The 24,005-nt window shown below is 59.0% G+C and overlaps 1 protein-coding gene across 1 annotated transcript in view; it reads right to left on the reverse strand.

Annotated features, from left to right (window-relative positions):
• Nucleotides 1–1,021: 1,021 nt before the first annotated feature.
• Nucleotides 1,022–24,005, reverse strand: part of TMEM132D (transmembrane protein 132D) — a 150,555-nt gene continuing 127,571 nt past the window's right edge. The window contains 7 exon segments of the mRNA XM_036277306.1: nucleotides 1,022–2,203; nucleotides 3,996–4,187; nucleotides 5,239–5,426; nucleotides 5,429–5,470; nucleotides 5,473–5,510; nucleotides 5,764–5,969; nucleotides 14,079–14,222. Of these exon segments, the coding sequence (XP_036133199.1) occupies nucleotides 1,022–2,203; nucleotides 3,996–4,187; nucleotides 5,239–5,426; nucleotides 5,429–5,470; nucleotides 5,473–5,510; nucleotides 5,764–5,969; nucleotides 14,079–14,222 (1,992 nt within the window).

The raw sequence follows: 24,005 nt of genomic DNA on the forward strand, positions 1-24,005 counted from the left end.
GCTGACCCAGAGCTCCCAGGGTCCCCTGGCAAGGATCCCCCACCCTCCACCCCGACCTGGCCTCACACCAAGGCGACCTTGCAGTCCCCACTCTGCACCATCTGTGCCGCACGATTGCCCGGTGTCTGTCCCTACGGACCTGGGCAGGAGACCAATGTCACTGTCCACAGACATCACAAAACCACCCCTCCCTTCTAGAGAAGTGAGGGCAGAGTGTCTGTGAGTGTCAAATCCGTGTGACTGCTGTCCCCCTCAATAACCAGCCTCTTCAGTGGACAGTGTGTGCAGCGGCCCAGCGAGGCTTCTCCATGACCTCGCCTGGGAACCGACACAGGGCTCAGGTGAGATTCTGCAAGTGCTGGAGATGGCCCCCTGCCCATAGCGCCCTGAGCTCTGCAGAGGCCGGCCTCTGGGGGAGCAAATTCCGAAGGCAGCGCACTTGCTGGACAAAAGCTCAGCCCTTCGGACCTGACTGAAATTCTAGGCCCGAGTCCCCCGCTGCCACGGGTGGATGCTTGGACTGGCCCTGGGTCTGTCTGTGCGTCTGTTCTGGGCGCAGGTCACACAGGTGCGGGGCCCCTCGCCCTGGTGATTGCTGGGTCTATGATGAGCCGCCAGTTCTGGCCTGGTATTGGGGGAAATAACAGTCACACCCCAGAGCTGACAGCCGCCCCACCCACCCTCCGCTGGCCCCAGTCTACTTCCTCCTCCATCCATGATACCAAGGGGGTCACACCAACGCTCTGAGGAAAGAGGGGCCAATCTTCCCTGGACACTCGGGGCTTCACCCCCACGTCCCTTCAAGGTTCAAGCATCTTACTGTGCGAGATGGACACCTCGCCCCAACGGTCGGGATGGGCGCCACCATGCAGACTCGGCCGACCAGACTTGTTCTCTGGGACTCTCTTGAGAATGTCACCTGTGTCTCCATTTGTCATTCCACTCCTTCTGGGGGGCATGGTGGCCGCCCACCCCCAAATTAAAGGCGCAAAGTTGAGAACTGCGGTCCACGTGTGTGAGCTTACGCGTCTTCCCGGAGCCCCTCCACGCAGCTGTGCTGGTTCTGGCACGCCCCAGGGTCCAGGTCCAGGCACACCCAGCGCAGGTCCTCCTGGCTGCCCAGCGCCAGAGTGTGCATGGCGGGGCCCCTGTCCTCCGAGCCAGTGGTGAAGGTGGTGAACTTCACCCTATTCCTCTTGGAGGTAGGGGAGGTGGGCGGCTCGCTCTTCTGACCTTTCCCATTGGCAGCCCGGGGTCTGGAGGAAACGAACACCAGCCCATTGGGGCCATTCTGGGCATCAGCACCGAGCAGGTACTTACTCTCCTGGAAGGCCAGGGCCCTGTCCACCGCGGTGACCCGCTTGCCCTAGGACAACTCGAAGTGGATGTGATTCTCCAGCAGCTCCGCCCTGTGGCTCAGCCCCACGCAGTTGTGGGAATGGCTCAGACCCTCCTGCTCCTCCAAGGGCATCTGTTTGCGCCTGTACTTCACAGCGAAGGCTGCGCAGTTTATGAGGAAGACCATGATGGCCAGGCAGAAGACACCCAGCAGGGCACACATCCCCACTTCCAGGTCGCTCAGCCCTCTGGAGGCCCGGGCAAGCTTGCCCTCGTCAGCACCCCTGTGGCTCCGGGGGAAGTCTGCCAGCACTGGGAAGCTGGTGAGGAGGGTGAGGGTGGTCTGCAGGCTGCTGACCCTGTCGGAGAGGCCTGCCTGGTTGCGACTCTTCCAGAAGGTGGACTGCTCTGTTGTGGCCACTCTCCTCTTCACGGTGCCCATGGAAGAGTTGCTGAGGGCCTGTCCCTCAGGGCCACTCCACTCCTGCAAGGACCCATCAGGTCGCCTGTCACCGCTGTCACTCTCCAGGCGGGCACCTGCCCCTGGGTGTCCACTGTTTCGAATGTTGATGTGGGCATCGTTCTGGCCGAATTTCACCTTCACGGTGGCCATTCCCACAGGGAGCACACTCTTCTACTTGGACTTCTGGCAGGATTCACTGATGACCATTTCGATCTTCACCAGAGCACCCTGCCCCTTGGATTCAGTGACAATGATGGGCCACTTAGACTCGGGGTCCTGGTGGATAGAGACCACCTTCTCGTCCAAGGAGGTGGCCATCAAGGAAAAGGCTTCCCCGTCGTAAATGTCCAAAAGTGTGACAGACCCGTCGCTGAACTGGACCCAGCCACTGAGGGCCACTTCCTGTTGAGTAATGGAAATCCATCAATGTGGGTTCCAAGTTCAGGGGGCACCCCATCATAGCCAAGAAGACAGGGTGAGAAATGACACACATGGCAACAGAGGACACACTCCTAGGATGTGTGGAAACAAGATATGAGCAGCATGGAGTGTGAGAGCACATGAAGGCTTGTGACGCTGTGGGACCCAAAGAAACCGACACTGAGCTGCCAGTGGCCGCCTGGGGCGAGGATGAACCCCCACAGCACCATCTGCCTGGTCCTCGAGCTTGAAAAGAGGGGGCCTGTGGCCACTAGAGGGTCATCTGCCCAGGAATGACTCCTGGCCCAGGATGCGACTGGTGGGTGGCATCGGCTCAAGGGGCCCAAGCAGAACAAACAGCTGCGGTGGCGGCGTCATGTGCAGCTGCTCCAGACAGGGCTCGGTGACACCTCGCTGTGCAGACCAGCTCTGCTCTGGACCAGGCACCCGAGGTGCAAGCTCTGCCGTCCTGGGTTCCCATCTGGATGAGGCACCCAGGGCATGGGCTCTGCTGTCCTGGGCCCCTCTCTGGATGAGGCACCTTGGACGCTGGCTCTGCTGTCCTGGGCCCCTCTCTGGATGAGGCACCTGGGGCACGGGCTCTGCTGTCCTGGGCCCGCCTGGCTCCACGAGGTGGGTCTGCACCGGGGCAGACAGTCTGGGCTCAGAGATATGGCTAAATAGGCCACTGCACACTATTAGGAGACTACCACACCCCACTTGCCCTGCCAACTGGGGGACCTGGAGGCCAAGGGTACCATACCCGCCGAGGGGACAGCTTCCAGGAAGTGGATGACAAGGGCAGCGGCAGGAACACCCACTGTGGGCTGGGGCTTCCCAGCAGCCCCCCGGGAGGGCTGAGACCACTGGGTGGGTGCTTGGCAAGGTTCACCCAGATCTCCATGCTCCTTCCAAGAAACAGCGTTTATCCTCCTCTGAGGAGTGAGGGCGTCCCTGTTAGCAGTGCCCTCTTTTGGGGACACACTGTATCAACACACAACCCCCTTGGCTTCAGACCAAATGGAGAGGGGACTGAGGTCACTACGCTCCAGACCCTGGCCGAGCTGAGAAGTCACGGGCTGGAAGCAGACGCCACCAGTCTCCTCTGAGCCCAGATGACGCCTATTTCCTCACAGGGCCAAGTGGCAGGCTGGGACACGCATGCAGTCGGCCTGCCCAGCCCAGCCCACTGCCCAGGGCACAGGACGCCCTGCACTCAGACAGCTGGGGCAAGTGACTGGGCAGGGCTGGCGCCTGATGCCCAAGGGGACGCGCCTGGCGGGGAGCGGCCTTCCCGCACTGCGAACCTCATTTCTGCCTCGTGCGGGGAGCGGGGACCCATGAGGCAGAGCAGCGCCCTCTCCCCGAGCCCGTCCCGGATGGAGAAACACCCCCAGGGTGCGATCCCACACTTCAGGGGAAGCCCTGAGTGTCTCCATGACAGGTACCCTGATCTAATGTGTGACCTCAGTCCACTGTGCCACCTCACCTGGCTGTGACCTCACCTGAATCCTGACCTCACCTAGGTGTGACCTCACCTGAATTGTGACCTCACCTGGGGTGTGACCTCACCTGGGTATGACCTTATCTGAACTGTGACCTTACCTGGGTATGACCTTATCTGAACTGTGACCTCACCTGAGTATGACCTCACCTGAGCTGTGACTTCACCTGAGTATGACCTCACCTGAACTGTGACCTCACCTGAGTATGACCTCACCTATAGTGTGACCTGCCTGATGCGACCCACCCTGTGGTGTCCAAGCCTCAGTACCCGCTTGGGCTTTTGCAGCAGCTCCTGAGCCACCGCTGTGGCAAAGATGGCTCTATTGCTCCCTGGGCTGAGCTGCAAGGAGAGTGACAGCCCCATCATCACCTGGACCCCGAGGTCCGTGATGGTGACCTTCTCATCCAGCACCGTGATGGTCCTTTCAGTCAGGATGGCGTCTGACAAGGGCAACAGGATCTGGAAACAGAACCGACATGGCAGAGAAGAGCCCTCAGGGTCCCGGCGGCGACTCCAGCAGCAGAGGACGCCCCTGCAGGAGCAAACACACGGTCTTCCCGCTCTTCTTCCAAAGCTGCAGCTTGCCTGTGAAAAGTCCCTGCATTTTTTAAATAACGGCAGGACGGTGTCAAGGGCGGACCGGGTGGGACCTGGCACCCTCCCCCACCAGGGGAACAAATGCCACCCTCAGCCCGGGAGGAAGAACATCTTCACTCATTTGGGTTCTGACTTGACTCTCTCCACAAAGTCTACAGCCTGGCTCACCTCTAGCGATCGGTCCCGGGCCAGTCGTGTGGGAGGCAACCAGTCGATGTGTCTCTCACATTGATGTCTCCCTTTCTCCCTCACCCACTCTGTCTGAAGATGAATGGGAAAATATCCTCGGGTGAGGATTAAAAAAAAACAAAAACAACTTCCCAGCATCACAGAAAAAGGGTCTCAACATGCTAGTTAGAGATGGATGCCTCTCTCACACCTGTCGGTGACATGAAGAGGTCCCAATGGCCCTCTGTGAACTGGTTATCAGACCTTTGTGTTTCTCTTCATTCACCACCTTCGGGTTCTCAGCCTGGTGACCACATTCAAGTGGCAGGGGCTCGATGCATGTCCCCTGAGGAAAGTGCCCACGGTTTATAACCCAGGGGCATTTGGTGGAATGAATACAGAAAAGAACCAGGGGCCCCGGAGCAGGGACCCACCAGGACGCGGTCCACATTAACATGTGGGAAGCTGGCCTGCTCCCCTCCGAAGCACTGGTTTCTGAGCACTGGTTTCTGACCATGGTGTCGTCTCTGCGCACCACGTTGTTCAGTACTGACTGGTCAGTGCCAAGTGCTCACCATGGCCTCGGGTTCCAGGCACAGGCACGTGTCTTTCCGCGTGTCAGTCAGCGCAAAGGCTGCATGCTCTGTCTACGAGCCAGATGCATTTTTTGGACATAGTGACCCTTTAAACGGGACTCATGGCCATCCTTTAGAGAGGAGCATGGCTGCCTCTGCGGGCTGCTTACCTGAATGGTGGTCATCCCGAGCTCCCCGCCCACCAGGACCTGTCCCCCTTGCAGCTGGGCGACCCGGGGCTCCTCCACCTGCAGGAAGTCCGTCACCAGCTCCGTGATGTCCACCTGCCAGTCGGATCCCAGCAGGTGGGCCAGGTGGCCCCCAGGGTCAGCTGATTCGGCCACAAACTGAGTCAAGAACGCACCACAGCATGCTGGTACTGCAGGGCGCAGCCCCGACCCGCCTCTCCTCATCTTCCTCTTCCTCGCTGTCCTGGGCTGGGCTGGCAAAGGGTCAGTTCAGTTTAGTACATTCTCACTTGGGTCATGGTCAGGAGGCACGTGAAGGTGGAGCTTCGCGAAGGGCGGGGCTGCACAAAGGGCGGGGCTGTGCTGCTTGTGGAGGGCGGTGCTTCGCGCTAATGGCAGGGCTGCGCATAAATGACAGCCCAGCCTGGGGGTGCAGCCCCGACTCAGGTCTCCCACCCTGTCCGCTTTCACTCTCAGCCCCATGGGGATCCCGACAGACACACCCACCTTTTGTTGGAGAGAATGGGCACCCTCCAGCCCTTGATCTGATTGAGCTCGGCATCCAAGACCTCGATGTGCAGCGGCAGCTGGGGCGCCCACACTGTCATCTCCAGGGGGCTGTGGAGGTGCTGGTAGGTGAAGTCCACCACCACGTCCACCTTGCCCTTCATCTCCTTCCCGTTGATGAAGACGTAGTCGCACCTGTCATAGACCTGCGGGGAGAAGAGGCAGGAGGCCCAGAGTTCCCCCCAGGTCCCACCACCCAGGAACAGCCAGGGAAGAGCAGCAGGAGGAGAGGGTGGTGGCCCGGCTGTCGGGGTCACTCTTGTGGGGCCAAGTGTGGCCGGCAGGAATTCTCTCTGGAGCGAGCGGCCGGCGACTCCTGCATGTCGGCACAGGGAGACGGGTTTGTGACCCCCCTGGAACTGCGAGAAGACAAACGGTGGTGTTAGAAGCCAGCGAGTGGGTGGCAGTTTTTGTCATTAGCCCGAGGGGACTAGCAGGACTGGGAGAGTGGGGCTGGGTGAGCTTAGGGTGCAGTCTGTGTGTGTGTAGGGGGGGGTGCTCCAACCACCCAGCGCATGACCTGTACCAGGACCCACGGTTCGCTGCTGTGGTCCCAGCCCTCAGTCTGACGCTGGAGGCAGGAGATATTCCAGCCTCACTTCCTGAGGCTCAACCAGAGGACCAGGCAGGATGTGAATTCCTCTGGGACGTGGGGCTGGACAGCAGCAGAGCCACGAACCCCCATGCTGCACTCTGCAGGAGTCCCGGCTCCTGGCTTAGACACTCACCTCGGGCCAGCACTAGGGGTGAAGAAAAGCAAAGCGGAAATTACTAGGCTGTTGCAACACCATAAAAAGCACTTTCACACAGGCCCTTTATCTCCACGGAGATGCGGTGGGGATTCCAGGCACCGAGGGCACCAGGAGGACAGGAACTGAGGGGACGTGGCCCTGGCTGCAATCAGTGTCTGTGGGAGAGCGGGGAGGGTGATGGGACACCCATAGAAGAGAAGGCGACATTAGGATGACCAGACCCCGGCATCGTGGCTGCTCTGAGTCCTGAAGGAACAGGTCCCTGGAGAGCCCCAGAACCCCAAGGGAAAGCATTTCCATGGTCTACATCCCAAGGTCTTTCCTCATGGTGTGTGGCTGGGACCTGGCTCCAGGGAGCCCAGGCTCAGATGCCCCCTCGCAGGGAGGGCACAATAGTTCCCAAGGGTGACCGGGCACCCAGCACTCCCTGGGTGGGAAGGACAGTGAGATGTGTCCCTCCAGGAGCCCATGGGCAGAAAGTCCCCCTCCAGGCCTGGACACTCTCTCCTCCATCTGCCTAGTCACTGACGCATTTAACCCTTCAACCCTCAGAGATAACACGCACAGTCCAGGGGAGCCCACGGGACCTGTTTGTTCCCTCCAGTTAAATATGACCAAGTACACATGTCAGAGGATGTATTAACTCCCACTTCACAACGCTGACGCTGGAAGGAGCTGTCTATTAACTCCCCGGCGCTTCCCGGAGCCCTTGATGGGCCGCCGTTCAGGACTCCTCCGCGCACAGCCGGGCACACAGGCAAAGTCCACACCCTTTTCTTCTCCCTGCGTGAATGCGTGTAAATTTATTTAAATATCACCAGCACTGTGGGGAGACTTACATTCTCATGTTTTTCTTTGTTCTTTTAAGAGCTAGAGCTAAGGATATTACAGTTCTGACACCCCAACCCCCTTCAAATTTGGCCTAAAGGAATATTTGTATCCATTTCTTTTTTTCCGTTTTCATATTTTGTATTGATTTTTTAGCGAAAGAGGAAGAGAGAGAGAGAGAGAAACATTGATGTAAGGGAAACTGATCACCTGCCTCCTGCACGCCCCCCACTGGGGATCGAGCCCCCAACCTGAGCATGTGCCCTAACGGGGAATCGAACCAGGACCTCTCAGTCCACAGGAGGATGCTCAGTCCACTGAGCTGCATACATTTCTCAACGCTGGTATCACCTTTTCAGAGTTAATTTTTATCCTGGACTAAATAACAGGTAACATTGATACATAGTGGTGGCAAGAACAGGCCTGGCTAATACATGTCTGCCCTGTTCACGCCGCCCCGCATCTGACACCTTAGTCCACAGAACCAAGCCCAGTGCATGGAGGGCCTCACCCCCCCCAACCCCACCCAGCACATGGAGGGCCTCACCCCCCCAACCCCACCCAGCACACGGAGGGCCTCCTCTTCCCCCCACCCCGCCCAGCAGGAGGAGGGCTCCCTTCTCTGGGCCAGGTCAGCTTTCTGAGTGGATTCCGGCTCAGGCTCCTGAAGTGGTTGCATGTCCCCATCTGTTACAAGGGAGCAACTGGGCTGAGAGCAGTCCCCAGAGCAGCCAGGATAATGGAGAGCGTGTCTAGGGGGTGTGGCCCGTCCTGACGTGACGTTCATTAATGACGCTTCCCGCTTTCCTGTCACTTTGGGCAGAGCAATAACTCATGGGACGTGTTCCTGGAAGTGGGGGCACATCTGGGGCGATCACGCACCTTGATATTTGAAAACTCTACACCTGCTGTTGCACACAGGCTGGGACACTGCCCTGAGAGAGACTGGGCGTGATGGGGAGCGGAGGGCAGAGGCTCTGAGAGTCACTCCCTCATGCAGTCACCCCGACAAGGGCATAGCCCTTCTAGCCAAGGCTTCTCTGTGATGAAGAGTCAGGCACGGCTGACATTTTTGTACTGGGGGATGCGACCAAGCCCAGCTGCTGACGGCATTTCTAAGGGCTCACTCGTGGGCCTTGTCTGGCCCACCGAAGGCTGGGAGTGAGCGGTCTGCAAGCCTGAGAGCACATGGCACTCCTGACATCGCGAGCACATGGTCTGCTGTCTGGGGGAAAGTGTCCCCCAGCATCGTCCCCAGGCACCCAGCTTTCTGCTAACTCTGCAGTGTAGGGCAGCTCTGCCCTGAAGGATGCCCGGCGGCTTAGACATGGGCCCTCTGAGATGGTGGGAGCCTGGGGCACCCCCACAGCTGCTCTGCCTGTACTTTTCCCCCCGAATTTGTTTACTTCTGCCCATCGTGTCCCGAGAAGCACACGTGCTTTAGGAGAAGCTCAGACAGACACGGTCTGCAAATCAACACGTTTCTGTCTGCGCCACAGGGTGGTCACAGGGTGGCCTCAATTTTGGTGGCATTTCAGGGCCAGGGAGCCATCCTTAGAGATTCTGCAACCTGGGCGACATGCTTTCCCTCCGTTTCTTCCACCATCTCCGTTCCCAGCAGTTTCTGGCCCCTGACCCTCCCCGTAGACTTTCTGGGTCAGCGCCCCAAGAGGGTCCCCAGAAGACGGGCTTCAGCAGTGGTGGGCTTTCTCTCTGGGTTGAATCAGAACTGATGACCTTGGGTACAGAGACACCCTCGGGGCTGTGGGCATGGCTTGTGTCTCTCCAGGGACCCTGCAGTTGCAGGACAGGAAGGAGCCAGTGCAGGGGGTGGGTGACCGGCAGGGAATGACAAGGGCCCTCCTGCATTTGGCAGGAATACCCACGAGGTGCTGAGTCAGCGTTCCCCAAATTAACACAGGGTCCAACGTTAATATGTTTTCAAGAGTCAGATACAAGGGGCCGGAGCAGAGAGCTTTTCTCTCTCTTGGCAGCACTAACACTTTAAATTAACAAAGAGCTTTTCTCGTCATAACCAGCACCAGACAGTTACAAATGAGGGCCAAGTCCTACAGGGCAGGATGTGCTATTCGCCTGGGGACCTGTCACGGAACCAGGAGATGCCTCCCTCACCAGGAGGAGGTCAGGTCTACGGTGATTTGGGGCATAGGGCGCCACCCACTGGGGATGGCAACTCAAGGAAGAGCTCACAGTTGTGTGATCCCAGCCTCAGAGACATTGGGAGGGAAGACCCTGGGTGCAGCACCTGCCCCCGTCATGCAGCTGGAAGAGGGGCTCATGACAGGAACAGACGCACCGGCTTCCCGCAGCCCTGCGTGTCAAATGGACCCCCACACACTGGCTTGATGAAGTGCTTGAGGCTCCCACCCTCTCCCAAAGGAGGAGCACGCTTTCTCCTCCCCTTGTGAGCTATTAAAGAGAGAAGAGCCACCTTCTGGACCACAGACGCTTGCACCTTCTGGTGCCAAAGGCCACAGGGCCCAGATCTGAATGCTCCGGAGTGGCTGAGACTTAGGTCACTCAGGGGTGGGGACACCTGCAAGTGCCGTGGCTTCTGGTGCGCCCAATGGGTTCCCAAGAATCCAAAGTGGGCCCTGACCCATGCAAACAAAAGCAAAACAGCCACAGGTGCAGGATGCGGCTGCAGAGAGTGCGGGCCCCTCCCCAGCACTTGCCAACTTCTGGGCTTTGCAGTCACTGCTGTTTTGCCCCAGATTTCTGGGCAGGATGAAAGCAGAGCCCCACATTACAGAAGCAACAGATTCAGCCTCAGGAAACAGGTTATTGGCTCACCGGGGTGCCCAGGTTTCTGAGCTCAGGGCAGAAAGGATGGCCGACCCTCTGCACCCATCACTGCTTGTGTCCGTCTGTCTGGGCGTCTCAGCATCAGGATGCCCTGAACAGACACGGGGCTGGGCCTGGTCATGATGGTGGTGGGGGCGTCAGGTGCTCTGTCTCCCTAGCTTCCGTCCCCACGTCCCTGCTCAGATACCCCTCTGTGCCCCACAGACAGTGACGTCCACGTGAGGTGGACCCTTGTCTCCATGTGGGCACACAGCTCAGGTTTCCCTGAGTATAACCCCTCTGTCGCCACACTCTCCAGCCAGCTCAGGGATGGACCCCTGGCGTCCTCAGGCCAATACAATGTGTACCCAGGGCAGCTGGTGGAGCTGTGGGCACACCGCATGCCCTTTCCTCCGGGGTCACTAAGTGCAGACCATCTCTGCCACCTCGCTGAGGAGCCTGCCGAGAAAGCGGCTGGCACCTAGGGAAGCAGAGTCCCTGAGCCCCTGGATCCAGCCGTACCTGAAGCTCATAGGATTTTGAAGGTAGAGGAACCAGTACAGCCAGTAACCGAGTTTGTGTCGGGTTTGGGTCACTGGCAAAGCCACAGGCTCTGAAAACCCAAGATACTGACAACACAATCGCATCTGCCACTGGACTTCCCCTGACGGTTTTGAAATGTTTGTTTCACTCAAGGGCGAGGAATTGTGCTGGGGGTGATTTACTGCTCTCCCTCTGCCCACCTGCTAATTCAGGACTGTCTCCTTTTCCTCCTTGTGCAGGCATCGTCAGCTCACCTGACCCGGACAGGGGTTGGAGATGACTGAGAGCACTTTCTCTGCCAGGCATTGTTCCAAGGACCCTGCAAACATCATCTAATAGAAGCCACTGGACTGATGTATAATTTATATGATTGTTCCCATGTAACAGTTAGAAAGCTGGAACTCTGAGAGGGTGGCATTCCCGTGTTACCTGTAGGTCATGACTGGAGTCCACGGGCAGCCTGTGTTCTTCCCTGCAATTTCACACCGAGAGGGACAGGGTTGTGCCCTTGGATTCTACAAGGCAGGTTCCCAGGGACGGACAGAGACCCTGTCACTCAGCAGGCCGACAGGTTGTTGGTGGCTAAAAGCCTGATATTTGGGAACAGGTACTGGGTTCGAGACCCAGAATCACCACTAGATGCTGGAACTTCACCTCTCATGACTGCCGACCACGTGCCAGGTTCTGGGTAAGTTACTTCGTGGTCACCAGCTCACTGAGTCCCATGAAAACGTTGTCGTAGGTGCTAATGCGACCATCCTTTACCAAATGAGAAATTGATGTCAGGAAGACTAAGAGAGACAAAGACTAAAAACTCAAACCCAGGTCCTAGTGACAGCACAGTCCACAACACGCACCTCATCTTGTACGCAACGTTCACCCTTTGCTGCCTCTATGGTGTGGCCTGCCACGGAGTGTCCACCTTCCCAAATTCCCGTGAAGGTGGCACAAATGCCTTCTAGATAATGGGTACTAAGCCGATGGGTCTGGGGATGTTTTGTTTCCTGATAGTCTGTGCCCCCCTTTCCTGCTTTCTTCTTTTTTCCTGCTTGGAATGGAGACCGTGGCTGGAGCCGTGGCAGCTGCCCTGCACCCAGGAGGCAATGAACAGGAGCAAGAAAACCAACCTGCTCATGCTGAGCGGCCCCGGCAGAACCGGGATCCGACTCTCACGTTGCGGTAGGTTCTGTTTTTGTTTCTGGTGTCACTGGCCTGTCATTTTTCAGCCACAAATACAGCTCCCTTCTGTTCAAGGAAATGATCGTTTCTGAACTTCTTGGTAAACTTTTAAGTGTAACTTGGGGGTCGCAGACTCAAACGGCTCTGGAGGGCAGGTAACATAAACAATGGGTGAGGCACGAGCTAGACAGAGTGGCCGTCGGGTCACCAGCCTGGAGCAGAGGTCAGCCTGCCAGACAGCGTCGTGTACAAGAAGCTGTGAACCCTCTTTGTAATGTAAATTTTTATTTATTTATTTTCTTTATTGATTTTAGAAAGAAGGGAAGGATAGAAACATCGATGAGAGAGAACATGGATCGGCCGCCCCCTGCATGCCCCCCACTGGGGATGGAGCCCACAACCTGGGCATGTGCCCGGACCGGGAATCAAACTGGCGACCTCTTGGTGCAGGGTCGACGCTCAACCACTGAGCCACAAGAAGTGGGTCTGACACAGAGATGTGTCTTATAAAAATACCCTTGCCCTGGCCGGTTTGGCTCAGCGGTTAGAGCGTCGGCCTGCGGTCCAGAGAGACCCGGGTTCGGTTCCTGCTAAGGGCATGAACCTCGGTTGCAGTTTGTCCCCGGCCCTGGTTGGGTCGTGCAGGAGGCAGCCATTCGATGTGTCCCTTTCACGTCAATGTTTCTCTCTCTCTTTCTCTCCTGCTCTATCTGAACAAAAAATGGAAAAATGTCCTCGAGTGAGGATGAAGCAAAAGGAGAGGTGACGGGGTCTGCAGCCGGCCGGAGGTACCTGGAGGCGGCCACCCATCCACCAGCAGACGGGCCGACCTCAGCGTGGAGCCAGCGCACAAGCCGGGAGGTGTCTGCTGACATGGGGTCAACGCGCGCGAGTCCCCCCAAGTCTTCCAAGTGGGCTGTGCTTTCACAAGGACGACTTCCGAGGTGCAGGGCGCATGCTCGCTGATTCGCACCCCCACACGTCACACGGGACGCTCCCCACGACACACGACTTCTCCTGGAGTCTGAGCAGCTCTGTCTGGGTGGGTCTTGCCCTCCAAAGGCTGCTCCTCACCCGGGGTTCCAGCCCGAGGGGCTCCTTTAACACCCCGGCTCTGGCTCCCGGCTGCCTGGAGCATCTTCTCCCGTGATCCGCATTTACGATGATGCCCGATGCCACCCTCCTCCGCGCTCCGCCTTCCTCTCCGCTCCGCCGGCCTGTCTCGCTAATGTCCCTTTCGCAGCGAGGTGACGAGACTGCCCTTCGCTTATGGAGGGAGACGGAAGCGCTCGGTGACTCGATCTGGTGAGTGCGGGGTGAGTGCTGGGTGCCAGGCGCACTGACGGAGTCTCTGGGAAGGACACTCACTTCCAGCTGACCAGCTGCCCCCACCCCAGCATGGTCGCGGGGCCCAAGGCGAGCTCCTCTCGTCCACTTCAGGGTCCTCCCGTTTCGAAGGGCGAGGCTGTCCCCTCACCGAGGGGATTCTGCAGAGACTTCAGCTGCGGCACCGCCCCCGCGGCCATACCTGGGCCCCAGAAGCCGGCGTCCTGTTTCCCGGAGGAGGGCGGTGCTGGAGGAGCCGGGCTCCAGCCAGGTTCTGCCCCGTCGGACACCCGGAACCTAGCGCCCCGTGTCCTCGTCTGTCTCACAGGCTTTGGGAAGCACGTCAAGCGTGACACCCACGAGCTCACGCCAAGGAGGCTGCACCACACCCGCCGCTGCCTCAGTTTACAACTGTACCATCCCGGCGAACACGCTGGTGCCGCCCCCCGACCACCTGGAGGGGCACCCCTCAGCTTTCAGCATCTGGGGCTGCCACGTCCCAGGACCTTCCAGAAGCTTTCTGAGGGCTGGGCGCCACACAGGTCAGGTGAAGGGCGTGTGTCCGCACAGCCCACAACACGTGGCCTGGCGGTGGGGGGACAGGAGCCTGCATCGGGGTGCTGGTCCCCACGTCCCACCTCCACCTCCCCAGGGGCTGGGAAGACGCTGGCAGCAGGTGGCACCCAGACCTGCCTGCCCTGGCGGCTCTGCATCTTCTGTCTCCGAACACAGCCGGGACCTACGCAGACGGGAGGGGAGGGGCCCGGGACTGCGAGGTCCCAGCCTGTCAGCAGGTTTCTGTGGGGGTGGGGTGTCACTCGCCTTGATCACGTCTTCGTTGGACGATCGGCAGTCCACGGACGTCAGCGGGTCTGACACGGTGCCGTCCGCCTCCACGGAGACCACCCTCACCGGCACGGCCACCGTCTTCCCCGTGAGGACGGCCGTGTTCAGGATCTCCGCCTCCTGCAAGACCAAGCACAGGACCGTGACGTCCCTCCGTGGGTGGCCACCTTCCCAGCTCCCCGCACATCACCTGGTCACCCGGCCCTTCATTCAGCTCCTCGAGCCGAGGGCTCTGCACCAGGGGCCACGTGCCGCCACCCAGACCTCTGCAGGGAGGATGGGGGGCGCAGCGACCTCGTCACTGGTATCGCAGATGTTCACCTGTGCACACGCACAGCGTCCCGGGACCTCACACAGCTCCCAGTGACCTCACACAGCTCCCAGTGACCTCACTCAGCTCCCAGTGACCTCCGGTCAACGCAAGTGGGACCACAAACAGGGGCCCAACAGGGAAGCGACTGGAACCCACACCATTGCCTCCCGGCCCTCTAGCTCTGGCTCCGCCGTGCATGGCCCCCCCTTCTTGGTCCCCTCTTGGCCCTGGGCGGCTTCCCGACCTTGAGCATCTGCCCTCACTCTGCCCCCGCCCCAGGCACCCCGCCTCTGCAGTTCCCGTCACAGAATTCCCGTGGCTCCTGAGCTGGCGAGTGCCAGGGAGGTCCTACGAGCCCATTTCTCAGATGGGGAAAACCAAGGCCCAGGACCCAGAAGTGGGTCTCACTTGCGTCTGTCGGGATTGTCTCCTCTGATCACAAGATCCAAGTCCCCGCATAACCCACAGTCTGTATGACGAGATTTCCGAGTTCTAGTCCGCGAGGCTCAATTCTCGCGCGCCACGCCCGTCCTGGCCCCAGGAGGCATGGCCCGGGTTTCCCCGCGAGTCCCTCGCGCGGCCGACCGTGGTTAACCGCCACCGAGGGTCCGGCAGGCAGGTGCCAGACCTGCTGGGCCGCCCGTCGCGCCCAGGGGCAGGACTGCGAGTCTTCCGATGTGATTCTCACACACAGTCGTCAGCCCAGGGGGACTGAGCATCCTCATGTCACGGAGCCGGCTTCCGTGTCCATCTCGTGTCTCATGGAAGATGTCACATCTCCTCCGTGGAACCGGTCTCACAGCGAGCTCATTGGCTGGCCTTTGGAAACAGTAGCACACGACTTCCGTCACGTCTTCCTGAGAGATGAGACCGCTTTGGACTGTGCCTGAGTTTCACGGTCTGGGCCATCCTGCCCGGCACGGCTGGGCCTCCACAGCGTGGCTGGGCCTCCACGGCGCGGCTGGGCCTCCACGGCGCGGCTGGGCCTCCACGGCACCTCCTGGGCCTCCACGGCACCTCCTGGGCCTCCACGGCGTGTCTGGGCCTCCACGGTACCTCCTGGGCCTCCACGGCACGGCTGGGCCTCCACGGCGTGGCTGGGCCTCCACAGCACCTCCTGAGCTTCCATGGCGTGGCTGGGCCTCCACGGCACCTCCTGGGCCTCCACAGCGTGGCTGGGCCTCCATGGCATCTCCTGGGCTTCCACGGCGCGGCCTACGCGTTTGCTCCAACACTCTTCTCCTCTGCGGGTCCAACGGATTCCACTGACTCTGGGAGCAGATACGGCAAGAGGGAGACGGGGCGAAGACGGAGTGTGCTCCCGCTTCCTGCTGCCTGGGGGGGGCTGCTTTGGATAAGGGTGGGGAGCAAGAGGAATTATCTACGATGTGGGGGAGACGCTCAGGGAGGCCGTCTGCAGGATGGTGGTGGAGCAGGAAGCCCCCTCAGGAGGGCTGGCGAGCGTGTGACAGTGTGGCTGACGCCCTGAGAAGTGACTGGAAGGGGACTCGTGACCCAGGTGTCGGGGTGTCTCCCTGCCGTCTCTGTGTGCTCCCAATTCTCTGAGGTCAGGGACCGTCTCTGCTGCCCCCTGCACCCCAGCTCCACACGGCCAGGCGCCTCGGGTGCACGTGTGGGCTCTTGGGGCCATGCCCCCCGCAAGAGGAAACCGGGCTCAGGAGGCTCCATGCACGGCCCTGGGTGCAGGCGCCCGGGTCCCCCCCCCCCGCGAGGCTCCTTCCGGTTGGGCCTCGGGACGTGCTGTCCCCTCACGGGCTCAGCACCGGCTGCCCGGAAACAGGCCACCCAAAGAAATCCCGGGCGCCACCGAGCCCCGGCGGTTCTGCGCAACTGGTTCCCACACGTGTTTAGCTTCACGTTGCAGAATTCAGAAGCTAAGTGAGGGCTGTTTAATTAACCCCCTAAACGGATTAGACAGAATTACAGAAATCCCCTCGGGGCTTTCTGACCGCAGGGAGAGCCTGGGGCCGTGTTTATTTTATTTTTTGAATTGAGTGTTCACCATAATTTGTTAAGTTCGGTGAGCCCCTAACCCAGCCCTCCGACGTCCTCAGCGGTGGGGTCAGGCTCAGACTGTTTACCGCACTGACTGCTCCGGGGGGTTCCCTGTGCCAGCAGCCCGTGACCCCAGGTCTGCCAGGCAAACATGCCCTAGAGAAACGGAAAGGAACCCACTGGGGTTTGTGCCTGGGGGCGGGGTTCCCATCCCCTCCCCCCGGCTTCCACATAACAGCCTCCTAGGCTGTGCTGGGACACAAACAGCCGGAACCAAAGTGCACATCTTTATAAAAATGTTTTTATTGATTTTCTTTAGAGAGAAAGGGAGACAGAGAAACATCGACTGGCCGCCTCCTGCACGCCCCACTGGGGATCGAGCTCACAACCCGGGCACGTGCCCTGACCGGAATCGAACCGGGACCTCTCAGTGCATGGGACACGCTCCACCCACTGGGTCACACGGCCGGGCTGACGTGGGCACCTTCTCAAGCAGGACACTCCTGGCAGAAACTGCGGACTCAGGCTCCTCACCCGACATGACAGGGACCCCGGAGGAGCACCCCGCGCACCTGGGACCGACCCTCCTCCGCCCACCACAGTTCACCGACAACCGTCCCTGCAGACGGCAGCGGGCGGACCCGGCGCGAGGGTGCGAGTCTGTCCACGGGTGGGGCCTCTGCGTCCTGCGTGTTTGCTCCTCGAATCCAGGGGCACCTGGGCCGGAAGCCTTGACCACATGGCTGCCAGCCTCGCCTGTCACCGAGGGGAAGCCATGTCCAATTGTCAAAGGAGCCAGGACGGAACGTGGAAATGAGGAGCTAACTGGATTAGCGTGGAACCGACACACAGGCTGAACCCACATCAAAGGGCTGCGAAGTGGGTGGACCTGAACGGGAGTGTTGCTCGGGCCTCAGCCCCCAGAGGGACTGCAAAGGGGGCCGCACCCCTTCCTGACCTGGAGGCCACAGGGACCCAGCGCCGGGTGGGGGCGCAGTCTGACGATCTGTGCCAGCCCGGGGCCCAGAACAGGAGCGCCCCCGAGGCACCTGGGTCGGGCCCTGGAATACATTACGCATTTTTTTCTTTCTTCCACCAGCGACTTCTTAATTGCGTTGTCCTCGGGCTAATGTGAGGATGAATTTGCATGCCTGGGGTTCACACTAATTAGGAAGCGGGAGGGATGCAATTAAGATTAGTCTGGGAGGCGGGATGCCCAGCTGGGGTTTTAAATCGGCCGGGCCCCTGATGACACGGGCCACGCGCGTGCTTTGTGGGTCTGTCCTCTGTCTCGGGGTGGTGGGGTGACGGGGCTCCCCTGCAGGGGAACGAGTCCGTCCTTTGCTGCTCCCCAGCCGACGCCTTTCCGTGTCTGTCTCGGCGACAGGGCCAGCCTGCCGGTGAGACTGTCCTCAGGTGGACAGAGAAGGGAGCTCCCGGAAAGGCGTCTTGTTCCAGCCCTTCCTTCAAGGTGGCGGAGCTCACGGACACACGTCACTGTCGCCTGCGAGAAGACAGGGGTGTGTACCCGGCAAGGCAGCTCGGTGACCGGGGCGTGTGGGGGTCACCTGGCCCAGCAAGGCCACCCCATCGAGGTGACCTCCTCCAGCGCCTGCGTGTCCTCTCCCCGAGCCCCCGATGACCCTGCCCACCTAGCCTGTCCCCGAGTGTCGTCTCTCAATCTGCTTCGCTCCCAGGGTTCCAGACAGTCCCGGTGCCGCTGGTCACGGGCGGCGACAGACAGACCCGCAGGCGGCTTCCTTTACTTTCCCGTCCGTCCGCTCGGCCCGGCCACATCCGTCCGTCAGAGCGTCCTGCAGGCACCATCGCCGCCACGGTCACCAGGGCGACGAGAAACCCTTCAAAACCACCCGCTTGTTTATGTTCCTGCCTAGTTCTTGTGGCTCCCAGAGCCCCTCTCCCCAGGGCCCACAGCCTGCCGAGCACAGGGGGGTGAACCCCGGTCTCCCCAGGGCCCACGGCCTGCCGAGCACAGGGGGGTGAACCCCGGAGCCCCTCTCCCCAGGGCCCATGGCCTGCCCGAGCACAGGGGGGTGAACCCCGGTCTCCCCAGGGCCCACGGCCTGCCCGAGCACAGGGGGGTGAACCCCGGTCTCCCCAGGGCCCACGGCCTCCCCGAGCACATGGGGAAGGTTATTTGCCCGGGCCCAGCCCAGAGCCAACCACGCGGCCCCAGCAGCCGTGCCGTCTGCATGTTCCGGGCCCCGCAGGGCTCGCCAGGGCCTCCCTCCCATCGGCCCACGTCCACGGGGACCTGCGTGTGGCCGTGTTTGCGCTGATGTTCTGTTCACCCCGACAGCCCAACACACCAGGCGGGTCCTCGGGGTGTCTCCCGCACCCTCGGAGGAATGGACGGCAGCCGGTCTCCACGCTTTTAGGGGAAATGGTACTTTTCCTTCCAGAGTCAGTCCTGTTTCCAGACTCACACCCCAGCGGGGACCTCCCTGAGGGACGCTGCCGCCCACCGCAGCCCTGACCCCCTCCCTCCCCCTCGTCCTGTCCCAGCCGGGCAGGGAGCCTGTGCGTTAGACACGGAAGGAACGTCCGTGCGTCGGGAGAACGGACGGACTCGACACGGGCAGAATTCACTTCGTGTACCTGGCTGGGTTATTTCCAAGGGCAGGGGATTCGGATAAGAACAGCAGAGCGTGTCCTTTAAAAGTCACAACCTGGCCCGTCCGGGCAGTGGGTGGTCTAGGCACGGAGAGGAAGACAGTGACCCGGGCTGTCAAAGGGCGTCGTGACCCCGAAGCCAAAGCTTGAACAAGGCCACTGACGATCACGCCACCCCCGTGACCGCGAGTCGGTCCGCGCCGAAGTAAGCTGACATGCAGATTCGGCCACACCGGTGCCAAAGGCGACTTGAGAGTCTGAGCATGAAGAAGAATTCGTGAAACAACGGCGCGCACACACTCACACTCACACACACTCACACTCTCACACTCACTCACACACACTCACACACACACTCACACACACACTCACACACACACACTCACACACACTCACACTCACACACACACTCACACTCACACTCACACACACACTCACATACACTCACACTCACACACTCACACACACTCACACACACACTCACACACACACTCACACACACACACTCACACACACTCACACTCACACACACTCACACACTCACACACACTCACACTCACACACTCACACACACACTCACATACACTCACACTCACTCACACTCACACACACTCACACACTCACACACACTCACACACACTCACACACCCATTTCCAGCCTCTTTAATGCCCGAAGGATGCTCACGAGTCAAGGATGAAAATTAAAATGAGGGGATTCGAAGAAGGCTCAAGGAACGGGCTGCCGGTCATTTGCAAATCAGCAGAGGCTTGTGATGCAGAGCCTGGAAGCTGTAATAAAACAAGACCCGGCTCATAATAATATTCCAGGAACGCGGGCAAAGGAATGGCTTCACGCCCCCTCGCCGCAGGCTCGGCAGCGCCGGGAGAGCCCGTCTTCCCAGGCTGCTCCCCGACCTGACGCTAACGCCCACTCCCTGTGCCCGAGAACATCCATCCGTCCGGGCTGGACGTGGGCTCGGAGCTGGTGCCTCGGACATCCAGGTCCCTCCCACGCCCCGCGCTCCCCGGGCCCAGGCGTGGAAATCCACCTTCCTCCGCGGCTTTCTCCCCAAAATGAATTGCCTGGCACGGAATTCCCCATTTTCTCTAAATCTCGGCGAAATCCTGGAGGCGCGCGCAGGATCACAGATGCAGAGGGCTCGCCAAGAGCCACAGCGTCGCATCTGAATTGGGTGCGTTTTTAATAACTGATAGAAATCTAAGTGCTGTTATTGTGGGCGGAGAGAATAATTTCTATTCACAAAGGCGATCGATGGGGGTGAAATCCATTACGATAAGGATGTAACTGCAGAGAAGGGGCCAGGCAGACGCCTACAATTGTTAAAGTCCATTAAATAGGTTCACTAATTAGTTGGCCCAAGAATCCCATTAGACTGTGTATTTAAGCCGCACCGAGGCCCTTCATTAGGAGGGACAGAGGGAGCCCCACCACATGGCTTTAATGAAAACGCAAGTCAAATTAAAACTCAAATTTATGGTCCTCTTATTTTCTTTGAGAACAGAACCCTGTACTGAATTCTTTGTTTCCCTTCCACAAAAGACCAGTCCCTCCCGGCCACGCTATGCATTTCATAACTGCTTTTTTTAAAAAGGTGTAATTTACATAAGATAAATTAAACATCTTTAAATGTACACTTTGATGAGTTTGGATACATTGATGTGACTGGGCTGATACCCTCGCCGTCCAGTTCTGGAATGTTCCATCCGCCCTGAGACGCGCTCCGTCCAGGCTCCCGGCTGCGGCTCCGGCTCTCCGCCCACCGCCCGCTGGATGCTGCCGGTTCTGATCTCCTTGGGGCTGGGAAGTGTTTCTGCGCCGCCGTCCTGAGAGGTGGTCGCACTTGCCTCTCTTCCACATCTTCGCGTGGCCAGTGTCGGAGCCGTCCTGGCCTCACAGAACACGCTGTGAAGTTGTTTCAATGATTCAAAGAGACATGTAGGAGCAGGACAGTCTTATTTCGTTTCTTTACAATGAAACATTGTCGCGCAATGAGCCAGACATGATAAACAACACCTTGTTCAGTGTGTGCGCGCACCTGTGTGCGTGTGTGTGCATGTGTGCACCTGTGTCCCTGTGTGTGTGCATATGTGCACACCTGTGTGCTTGCGTGCGTGTGCACACCTGTGTGCTTGTGTGCACCTGCATGCATGTGTGCACCTGCGTGCCTGTGTGTGTACATATGTGCACACCTGTGTGCTTGCGTGCGTGTGCACACCTGTGTGCTTGTGTGCACCTGCATGCATGTGTGCACCTGTGTGTGCACACCTTTGTGCATGTGTGCATGTGTGTGCACCTGTGTCCCTGTGTGTGCACCTGTGTGCATGTGTGCACCTGTGTGCATGTGTGTGCATGTGTGCACACCTGTGTGCTTATGTGGGTGTGTGCACCTATGTGCGTGTGTGCACCTGTCTACCACAGCCCTCTGGCCAGGAGAGTCCTCCCTAACCTGGACATGTGTCCCCGCCCTTCCCCACCCCCGGGGAAACCAGCTTCAATTCTTTCCTTTGCTCCTGAAACAGCAAATCTTCCCTCGAGGTGGCCCTCAGCCCCTCATGATATAGCATCTGCTGGATACCCCTGATAGTGACCTCCCGCTCTCTGAGGAGTGGTCCCTCCTGCTACAGGTCCTGTCCTGTGCCGTCACCTCACCCGGAACACGGTCCCTCCACGTCCCCGGTGCCTCCACCCCCAGCCCTCGGACTCAGCATCAGACCCTTCTGGGGTGTCCAGCTCACCGCCAAAGCACTGGTCATAGATAAAATGTCGTATTTATTTGTAATCATTTAAGATCTGTCTCCCTCGCTGGACTCTGTGTTTCTCAAGGGCGGAGACCCGGTGCGTTGTGTGGACATCTCTCCGGCTCCTCTCAGAGGGCGTGGGAGAGAGCGGCCGGCCGGAATGTGTCCTGAAGGGATGACGCCCGGGAGGAGCCCGGAATTATAGAGACGAACCTGTGGGAGGGGCCCAGACGTGCCGGAGCAGAAGGCAGCATCCCCGTGATCTCGCGGACTGGTCCGCTGACTGAGCCCAGGGGCCTGGGGACACCCATTCCTCGTGCTCGGAGGGGCCTCAGTGAGGACACCAGACCCGTCAGCACGACAGCCACCCCTGCAGACCCCGGGGACCGAGGTGTCTCCGCTCGCCGCTGGCCGCGTCCGAGTCCGAGCCTGCTGTCCGGTGGAGGGTCTGCACCCGGGGAGGAAGCGGTTTCGGAAGCCGGCTGGTTTGGCGAGATGCTGATGCCGGCGGAACGTGCGCAGAGCCCGTGTCTAAGGGAGAGCAGGTGGCTTCCCGTCCACGTCTCCCTCACACCCCTTGCTGGGACACCTGTCTCCCTTGACGGCCACACGGCCACGCCCACTGGCGTTGCTCAGGATTCGCTTAGTCGTTTCCACCCTGAGACGGTCCTTACTTTTTGGTGCGTGTGTGTGATAAACGCACAGAGCGAGAGGAGACAATCTTCAGTCTGACGACTTAGGCCTTTGCATCACAGAGTTTAACTCATTTTCCTTGGATCTCACTACCTGTCGCCTACGTAGGTAAATTCGTGTCTTTCGTAATTTCTGTATTTGGGCTTATTTGCCCAGGCGTTGTGAAGTTTCTGTTATTTTTCATTTCTTTTCGTCTTGACTCTTTTGTTTTGTGTCTGGCTATTTTCTCCCTTCTTTCCGTTTTTCTTTGTCTTCGATTGTCAGAAGTTACATGCTCATTTTATTCCTATTTCCAGTCATTATTCCAGAGATTTTATTTTGAATGACGTCTACTGGTCGGTTCTTTAATTGCTGAATTGTTAATGGGTCACACGGCGGCTGCAAGTCAGGCCGGACGTGCCCTCCGGCACACACACACATACACATATGCACATATGCGTACATGCACACACACAACACACACGTGCACACACATGGACACACATGCTTGTGCTCACACACATATACCTTTGGCACCTCCAATCAAAACAGAGAAACTATAATACACATGGGCCCCTGCTTTTCAAATGTGACATAACCCAGCAGTTTTCTATCTTCATTATTAAAAACACTTTCACCTACTCGCCCTGCTGGTTTGGCTCAGTGGTTAGAGTGTCAGCCCGTGGACCAAAGAGCTGCGGGTTCGAGTCCCGTCAAGGGCACGTACTTCGGTTGTGATTTGTGCCCCGCCCTGGTCAGGGTCATGCGGGAGGCAGCCAGTCAATGTGTCCCCTTCACATCGATGTTTCTCTCTCTCTCTCCCCCTCCCTTCCACTCTATCTGAAGATAAATGCAAGAGTATCCTTGGGTGAGGATTTACCAAAAAACAAAAGCCACTTTGACTGCTCACAGCTATCCCCTGTAGCAGACATGACTGCTTCAACTTTGCCGCTGAGGACACGCCGAGCGCTGGGCAGGGCTGAGCCCGAGACTCCGGACCAGCCGGCACCCTTTCCACAGCAGGGCCCGCCGCCTGGTCTGCGCAGGGTGAACCTGGCGGCCGCCAGCCGCCTGCACGTGTGGGGGTCGGCGCGGGGCACACATCGGGGGGGATGTCAGCTCACCTGCCCCGTGCACAGGTGCAAACGAGACCCGGACGGCTGGGGAGAGGCTGGACTCTGGGTATCTCCTCGTTAGCAGTTACTGTGTGGGCCTCGTGTTAACAGCCGGGGAGCTTTGATTCCACTCCTTGTAAAGGTGAGTTTGATGCAAAGTAAATTAGATTCTTTAATAGGATTTCCTTCAGCGTGAGCGAGACGTACATTCTAATATCAAACAGAAGAACCTTCCCGATTAATGTTTCTGTAATGGGTTCAGCTAACCAGCGACGGAATACATCTTAGATAATGACTTCTATTGCAACCCCACGGTGGGATCCGAGTTCACTGCTGGGATGTCCTCACGACCGCGGGCTTCGTTTGGTTCCGTAAAGAAGCAGGTACCGGGCT

Source organism: Molossus molossus, unplaced genomic scaffold (genome assembly GCF_014108415.1).
Source record: "Molossus molossus isolate mMolMol1 unplaced genomic scaffold, mMolMol1.p scaffold_m16_p_22, whole genome shotgun sequence".
Lineage (NCBI taxonomy): Eukaryota > Metazoa > Chordata > Mammalia > Chiroptera > Molossidae > Molossus > Molossus molossus.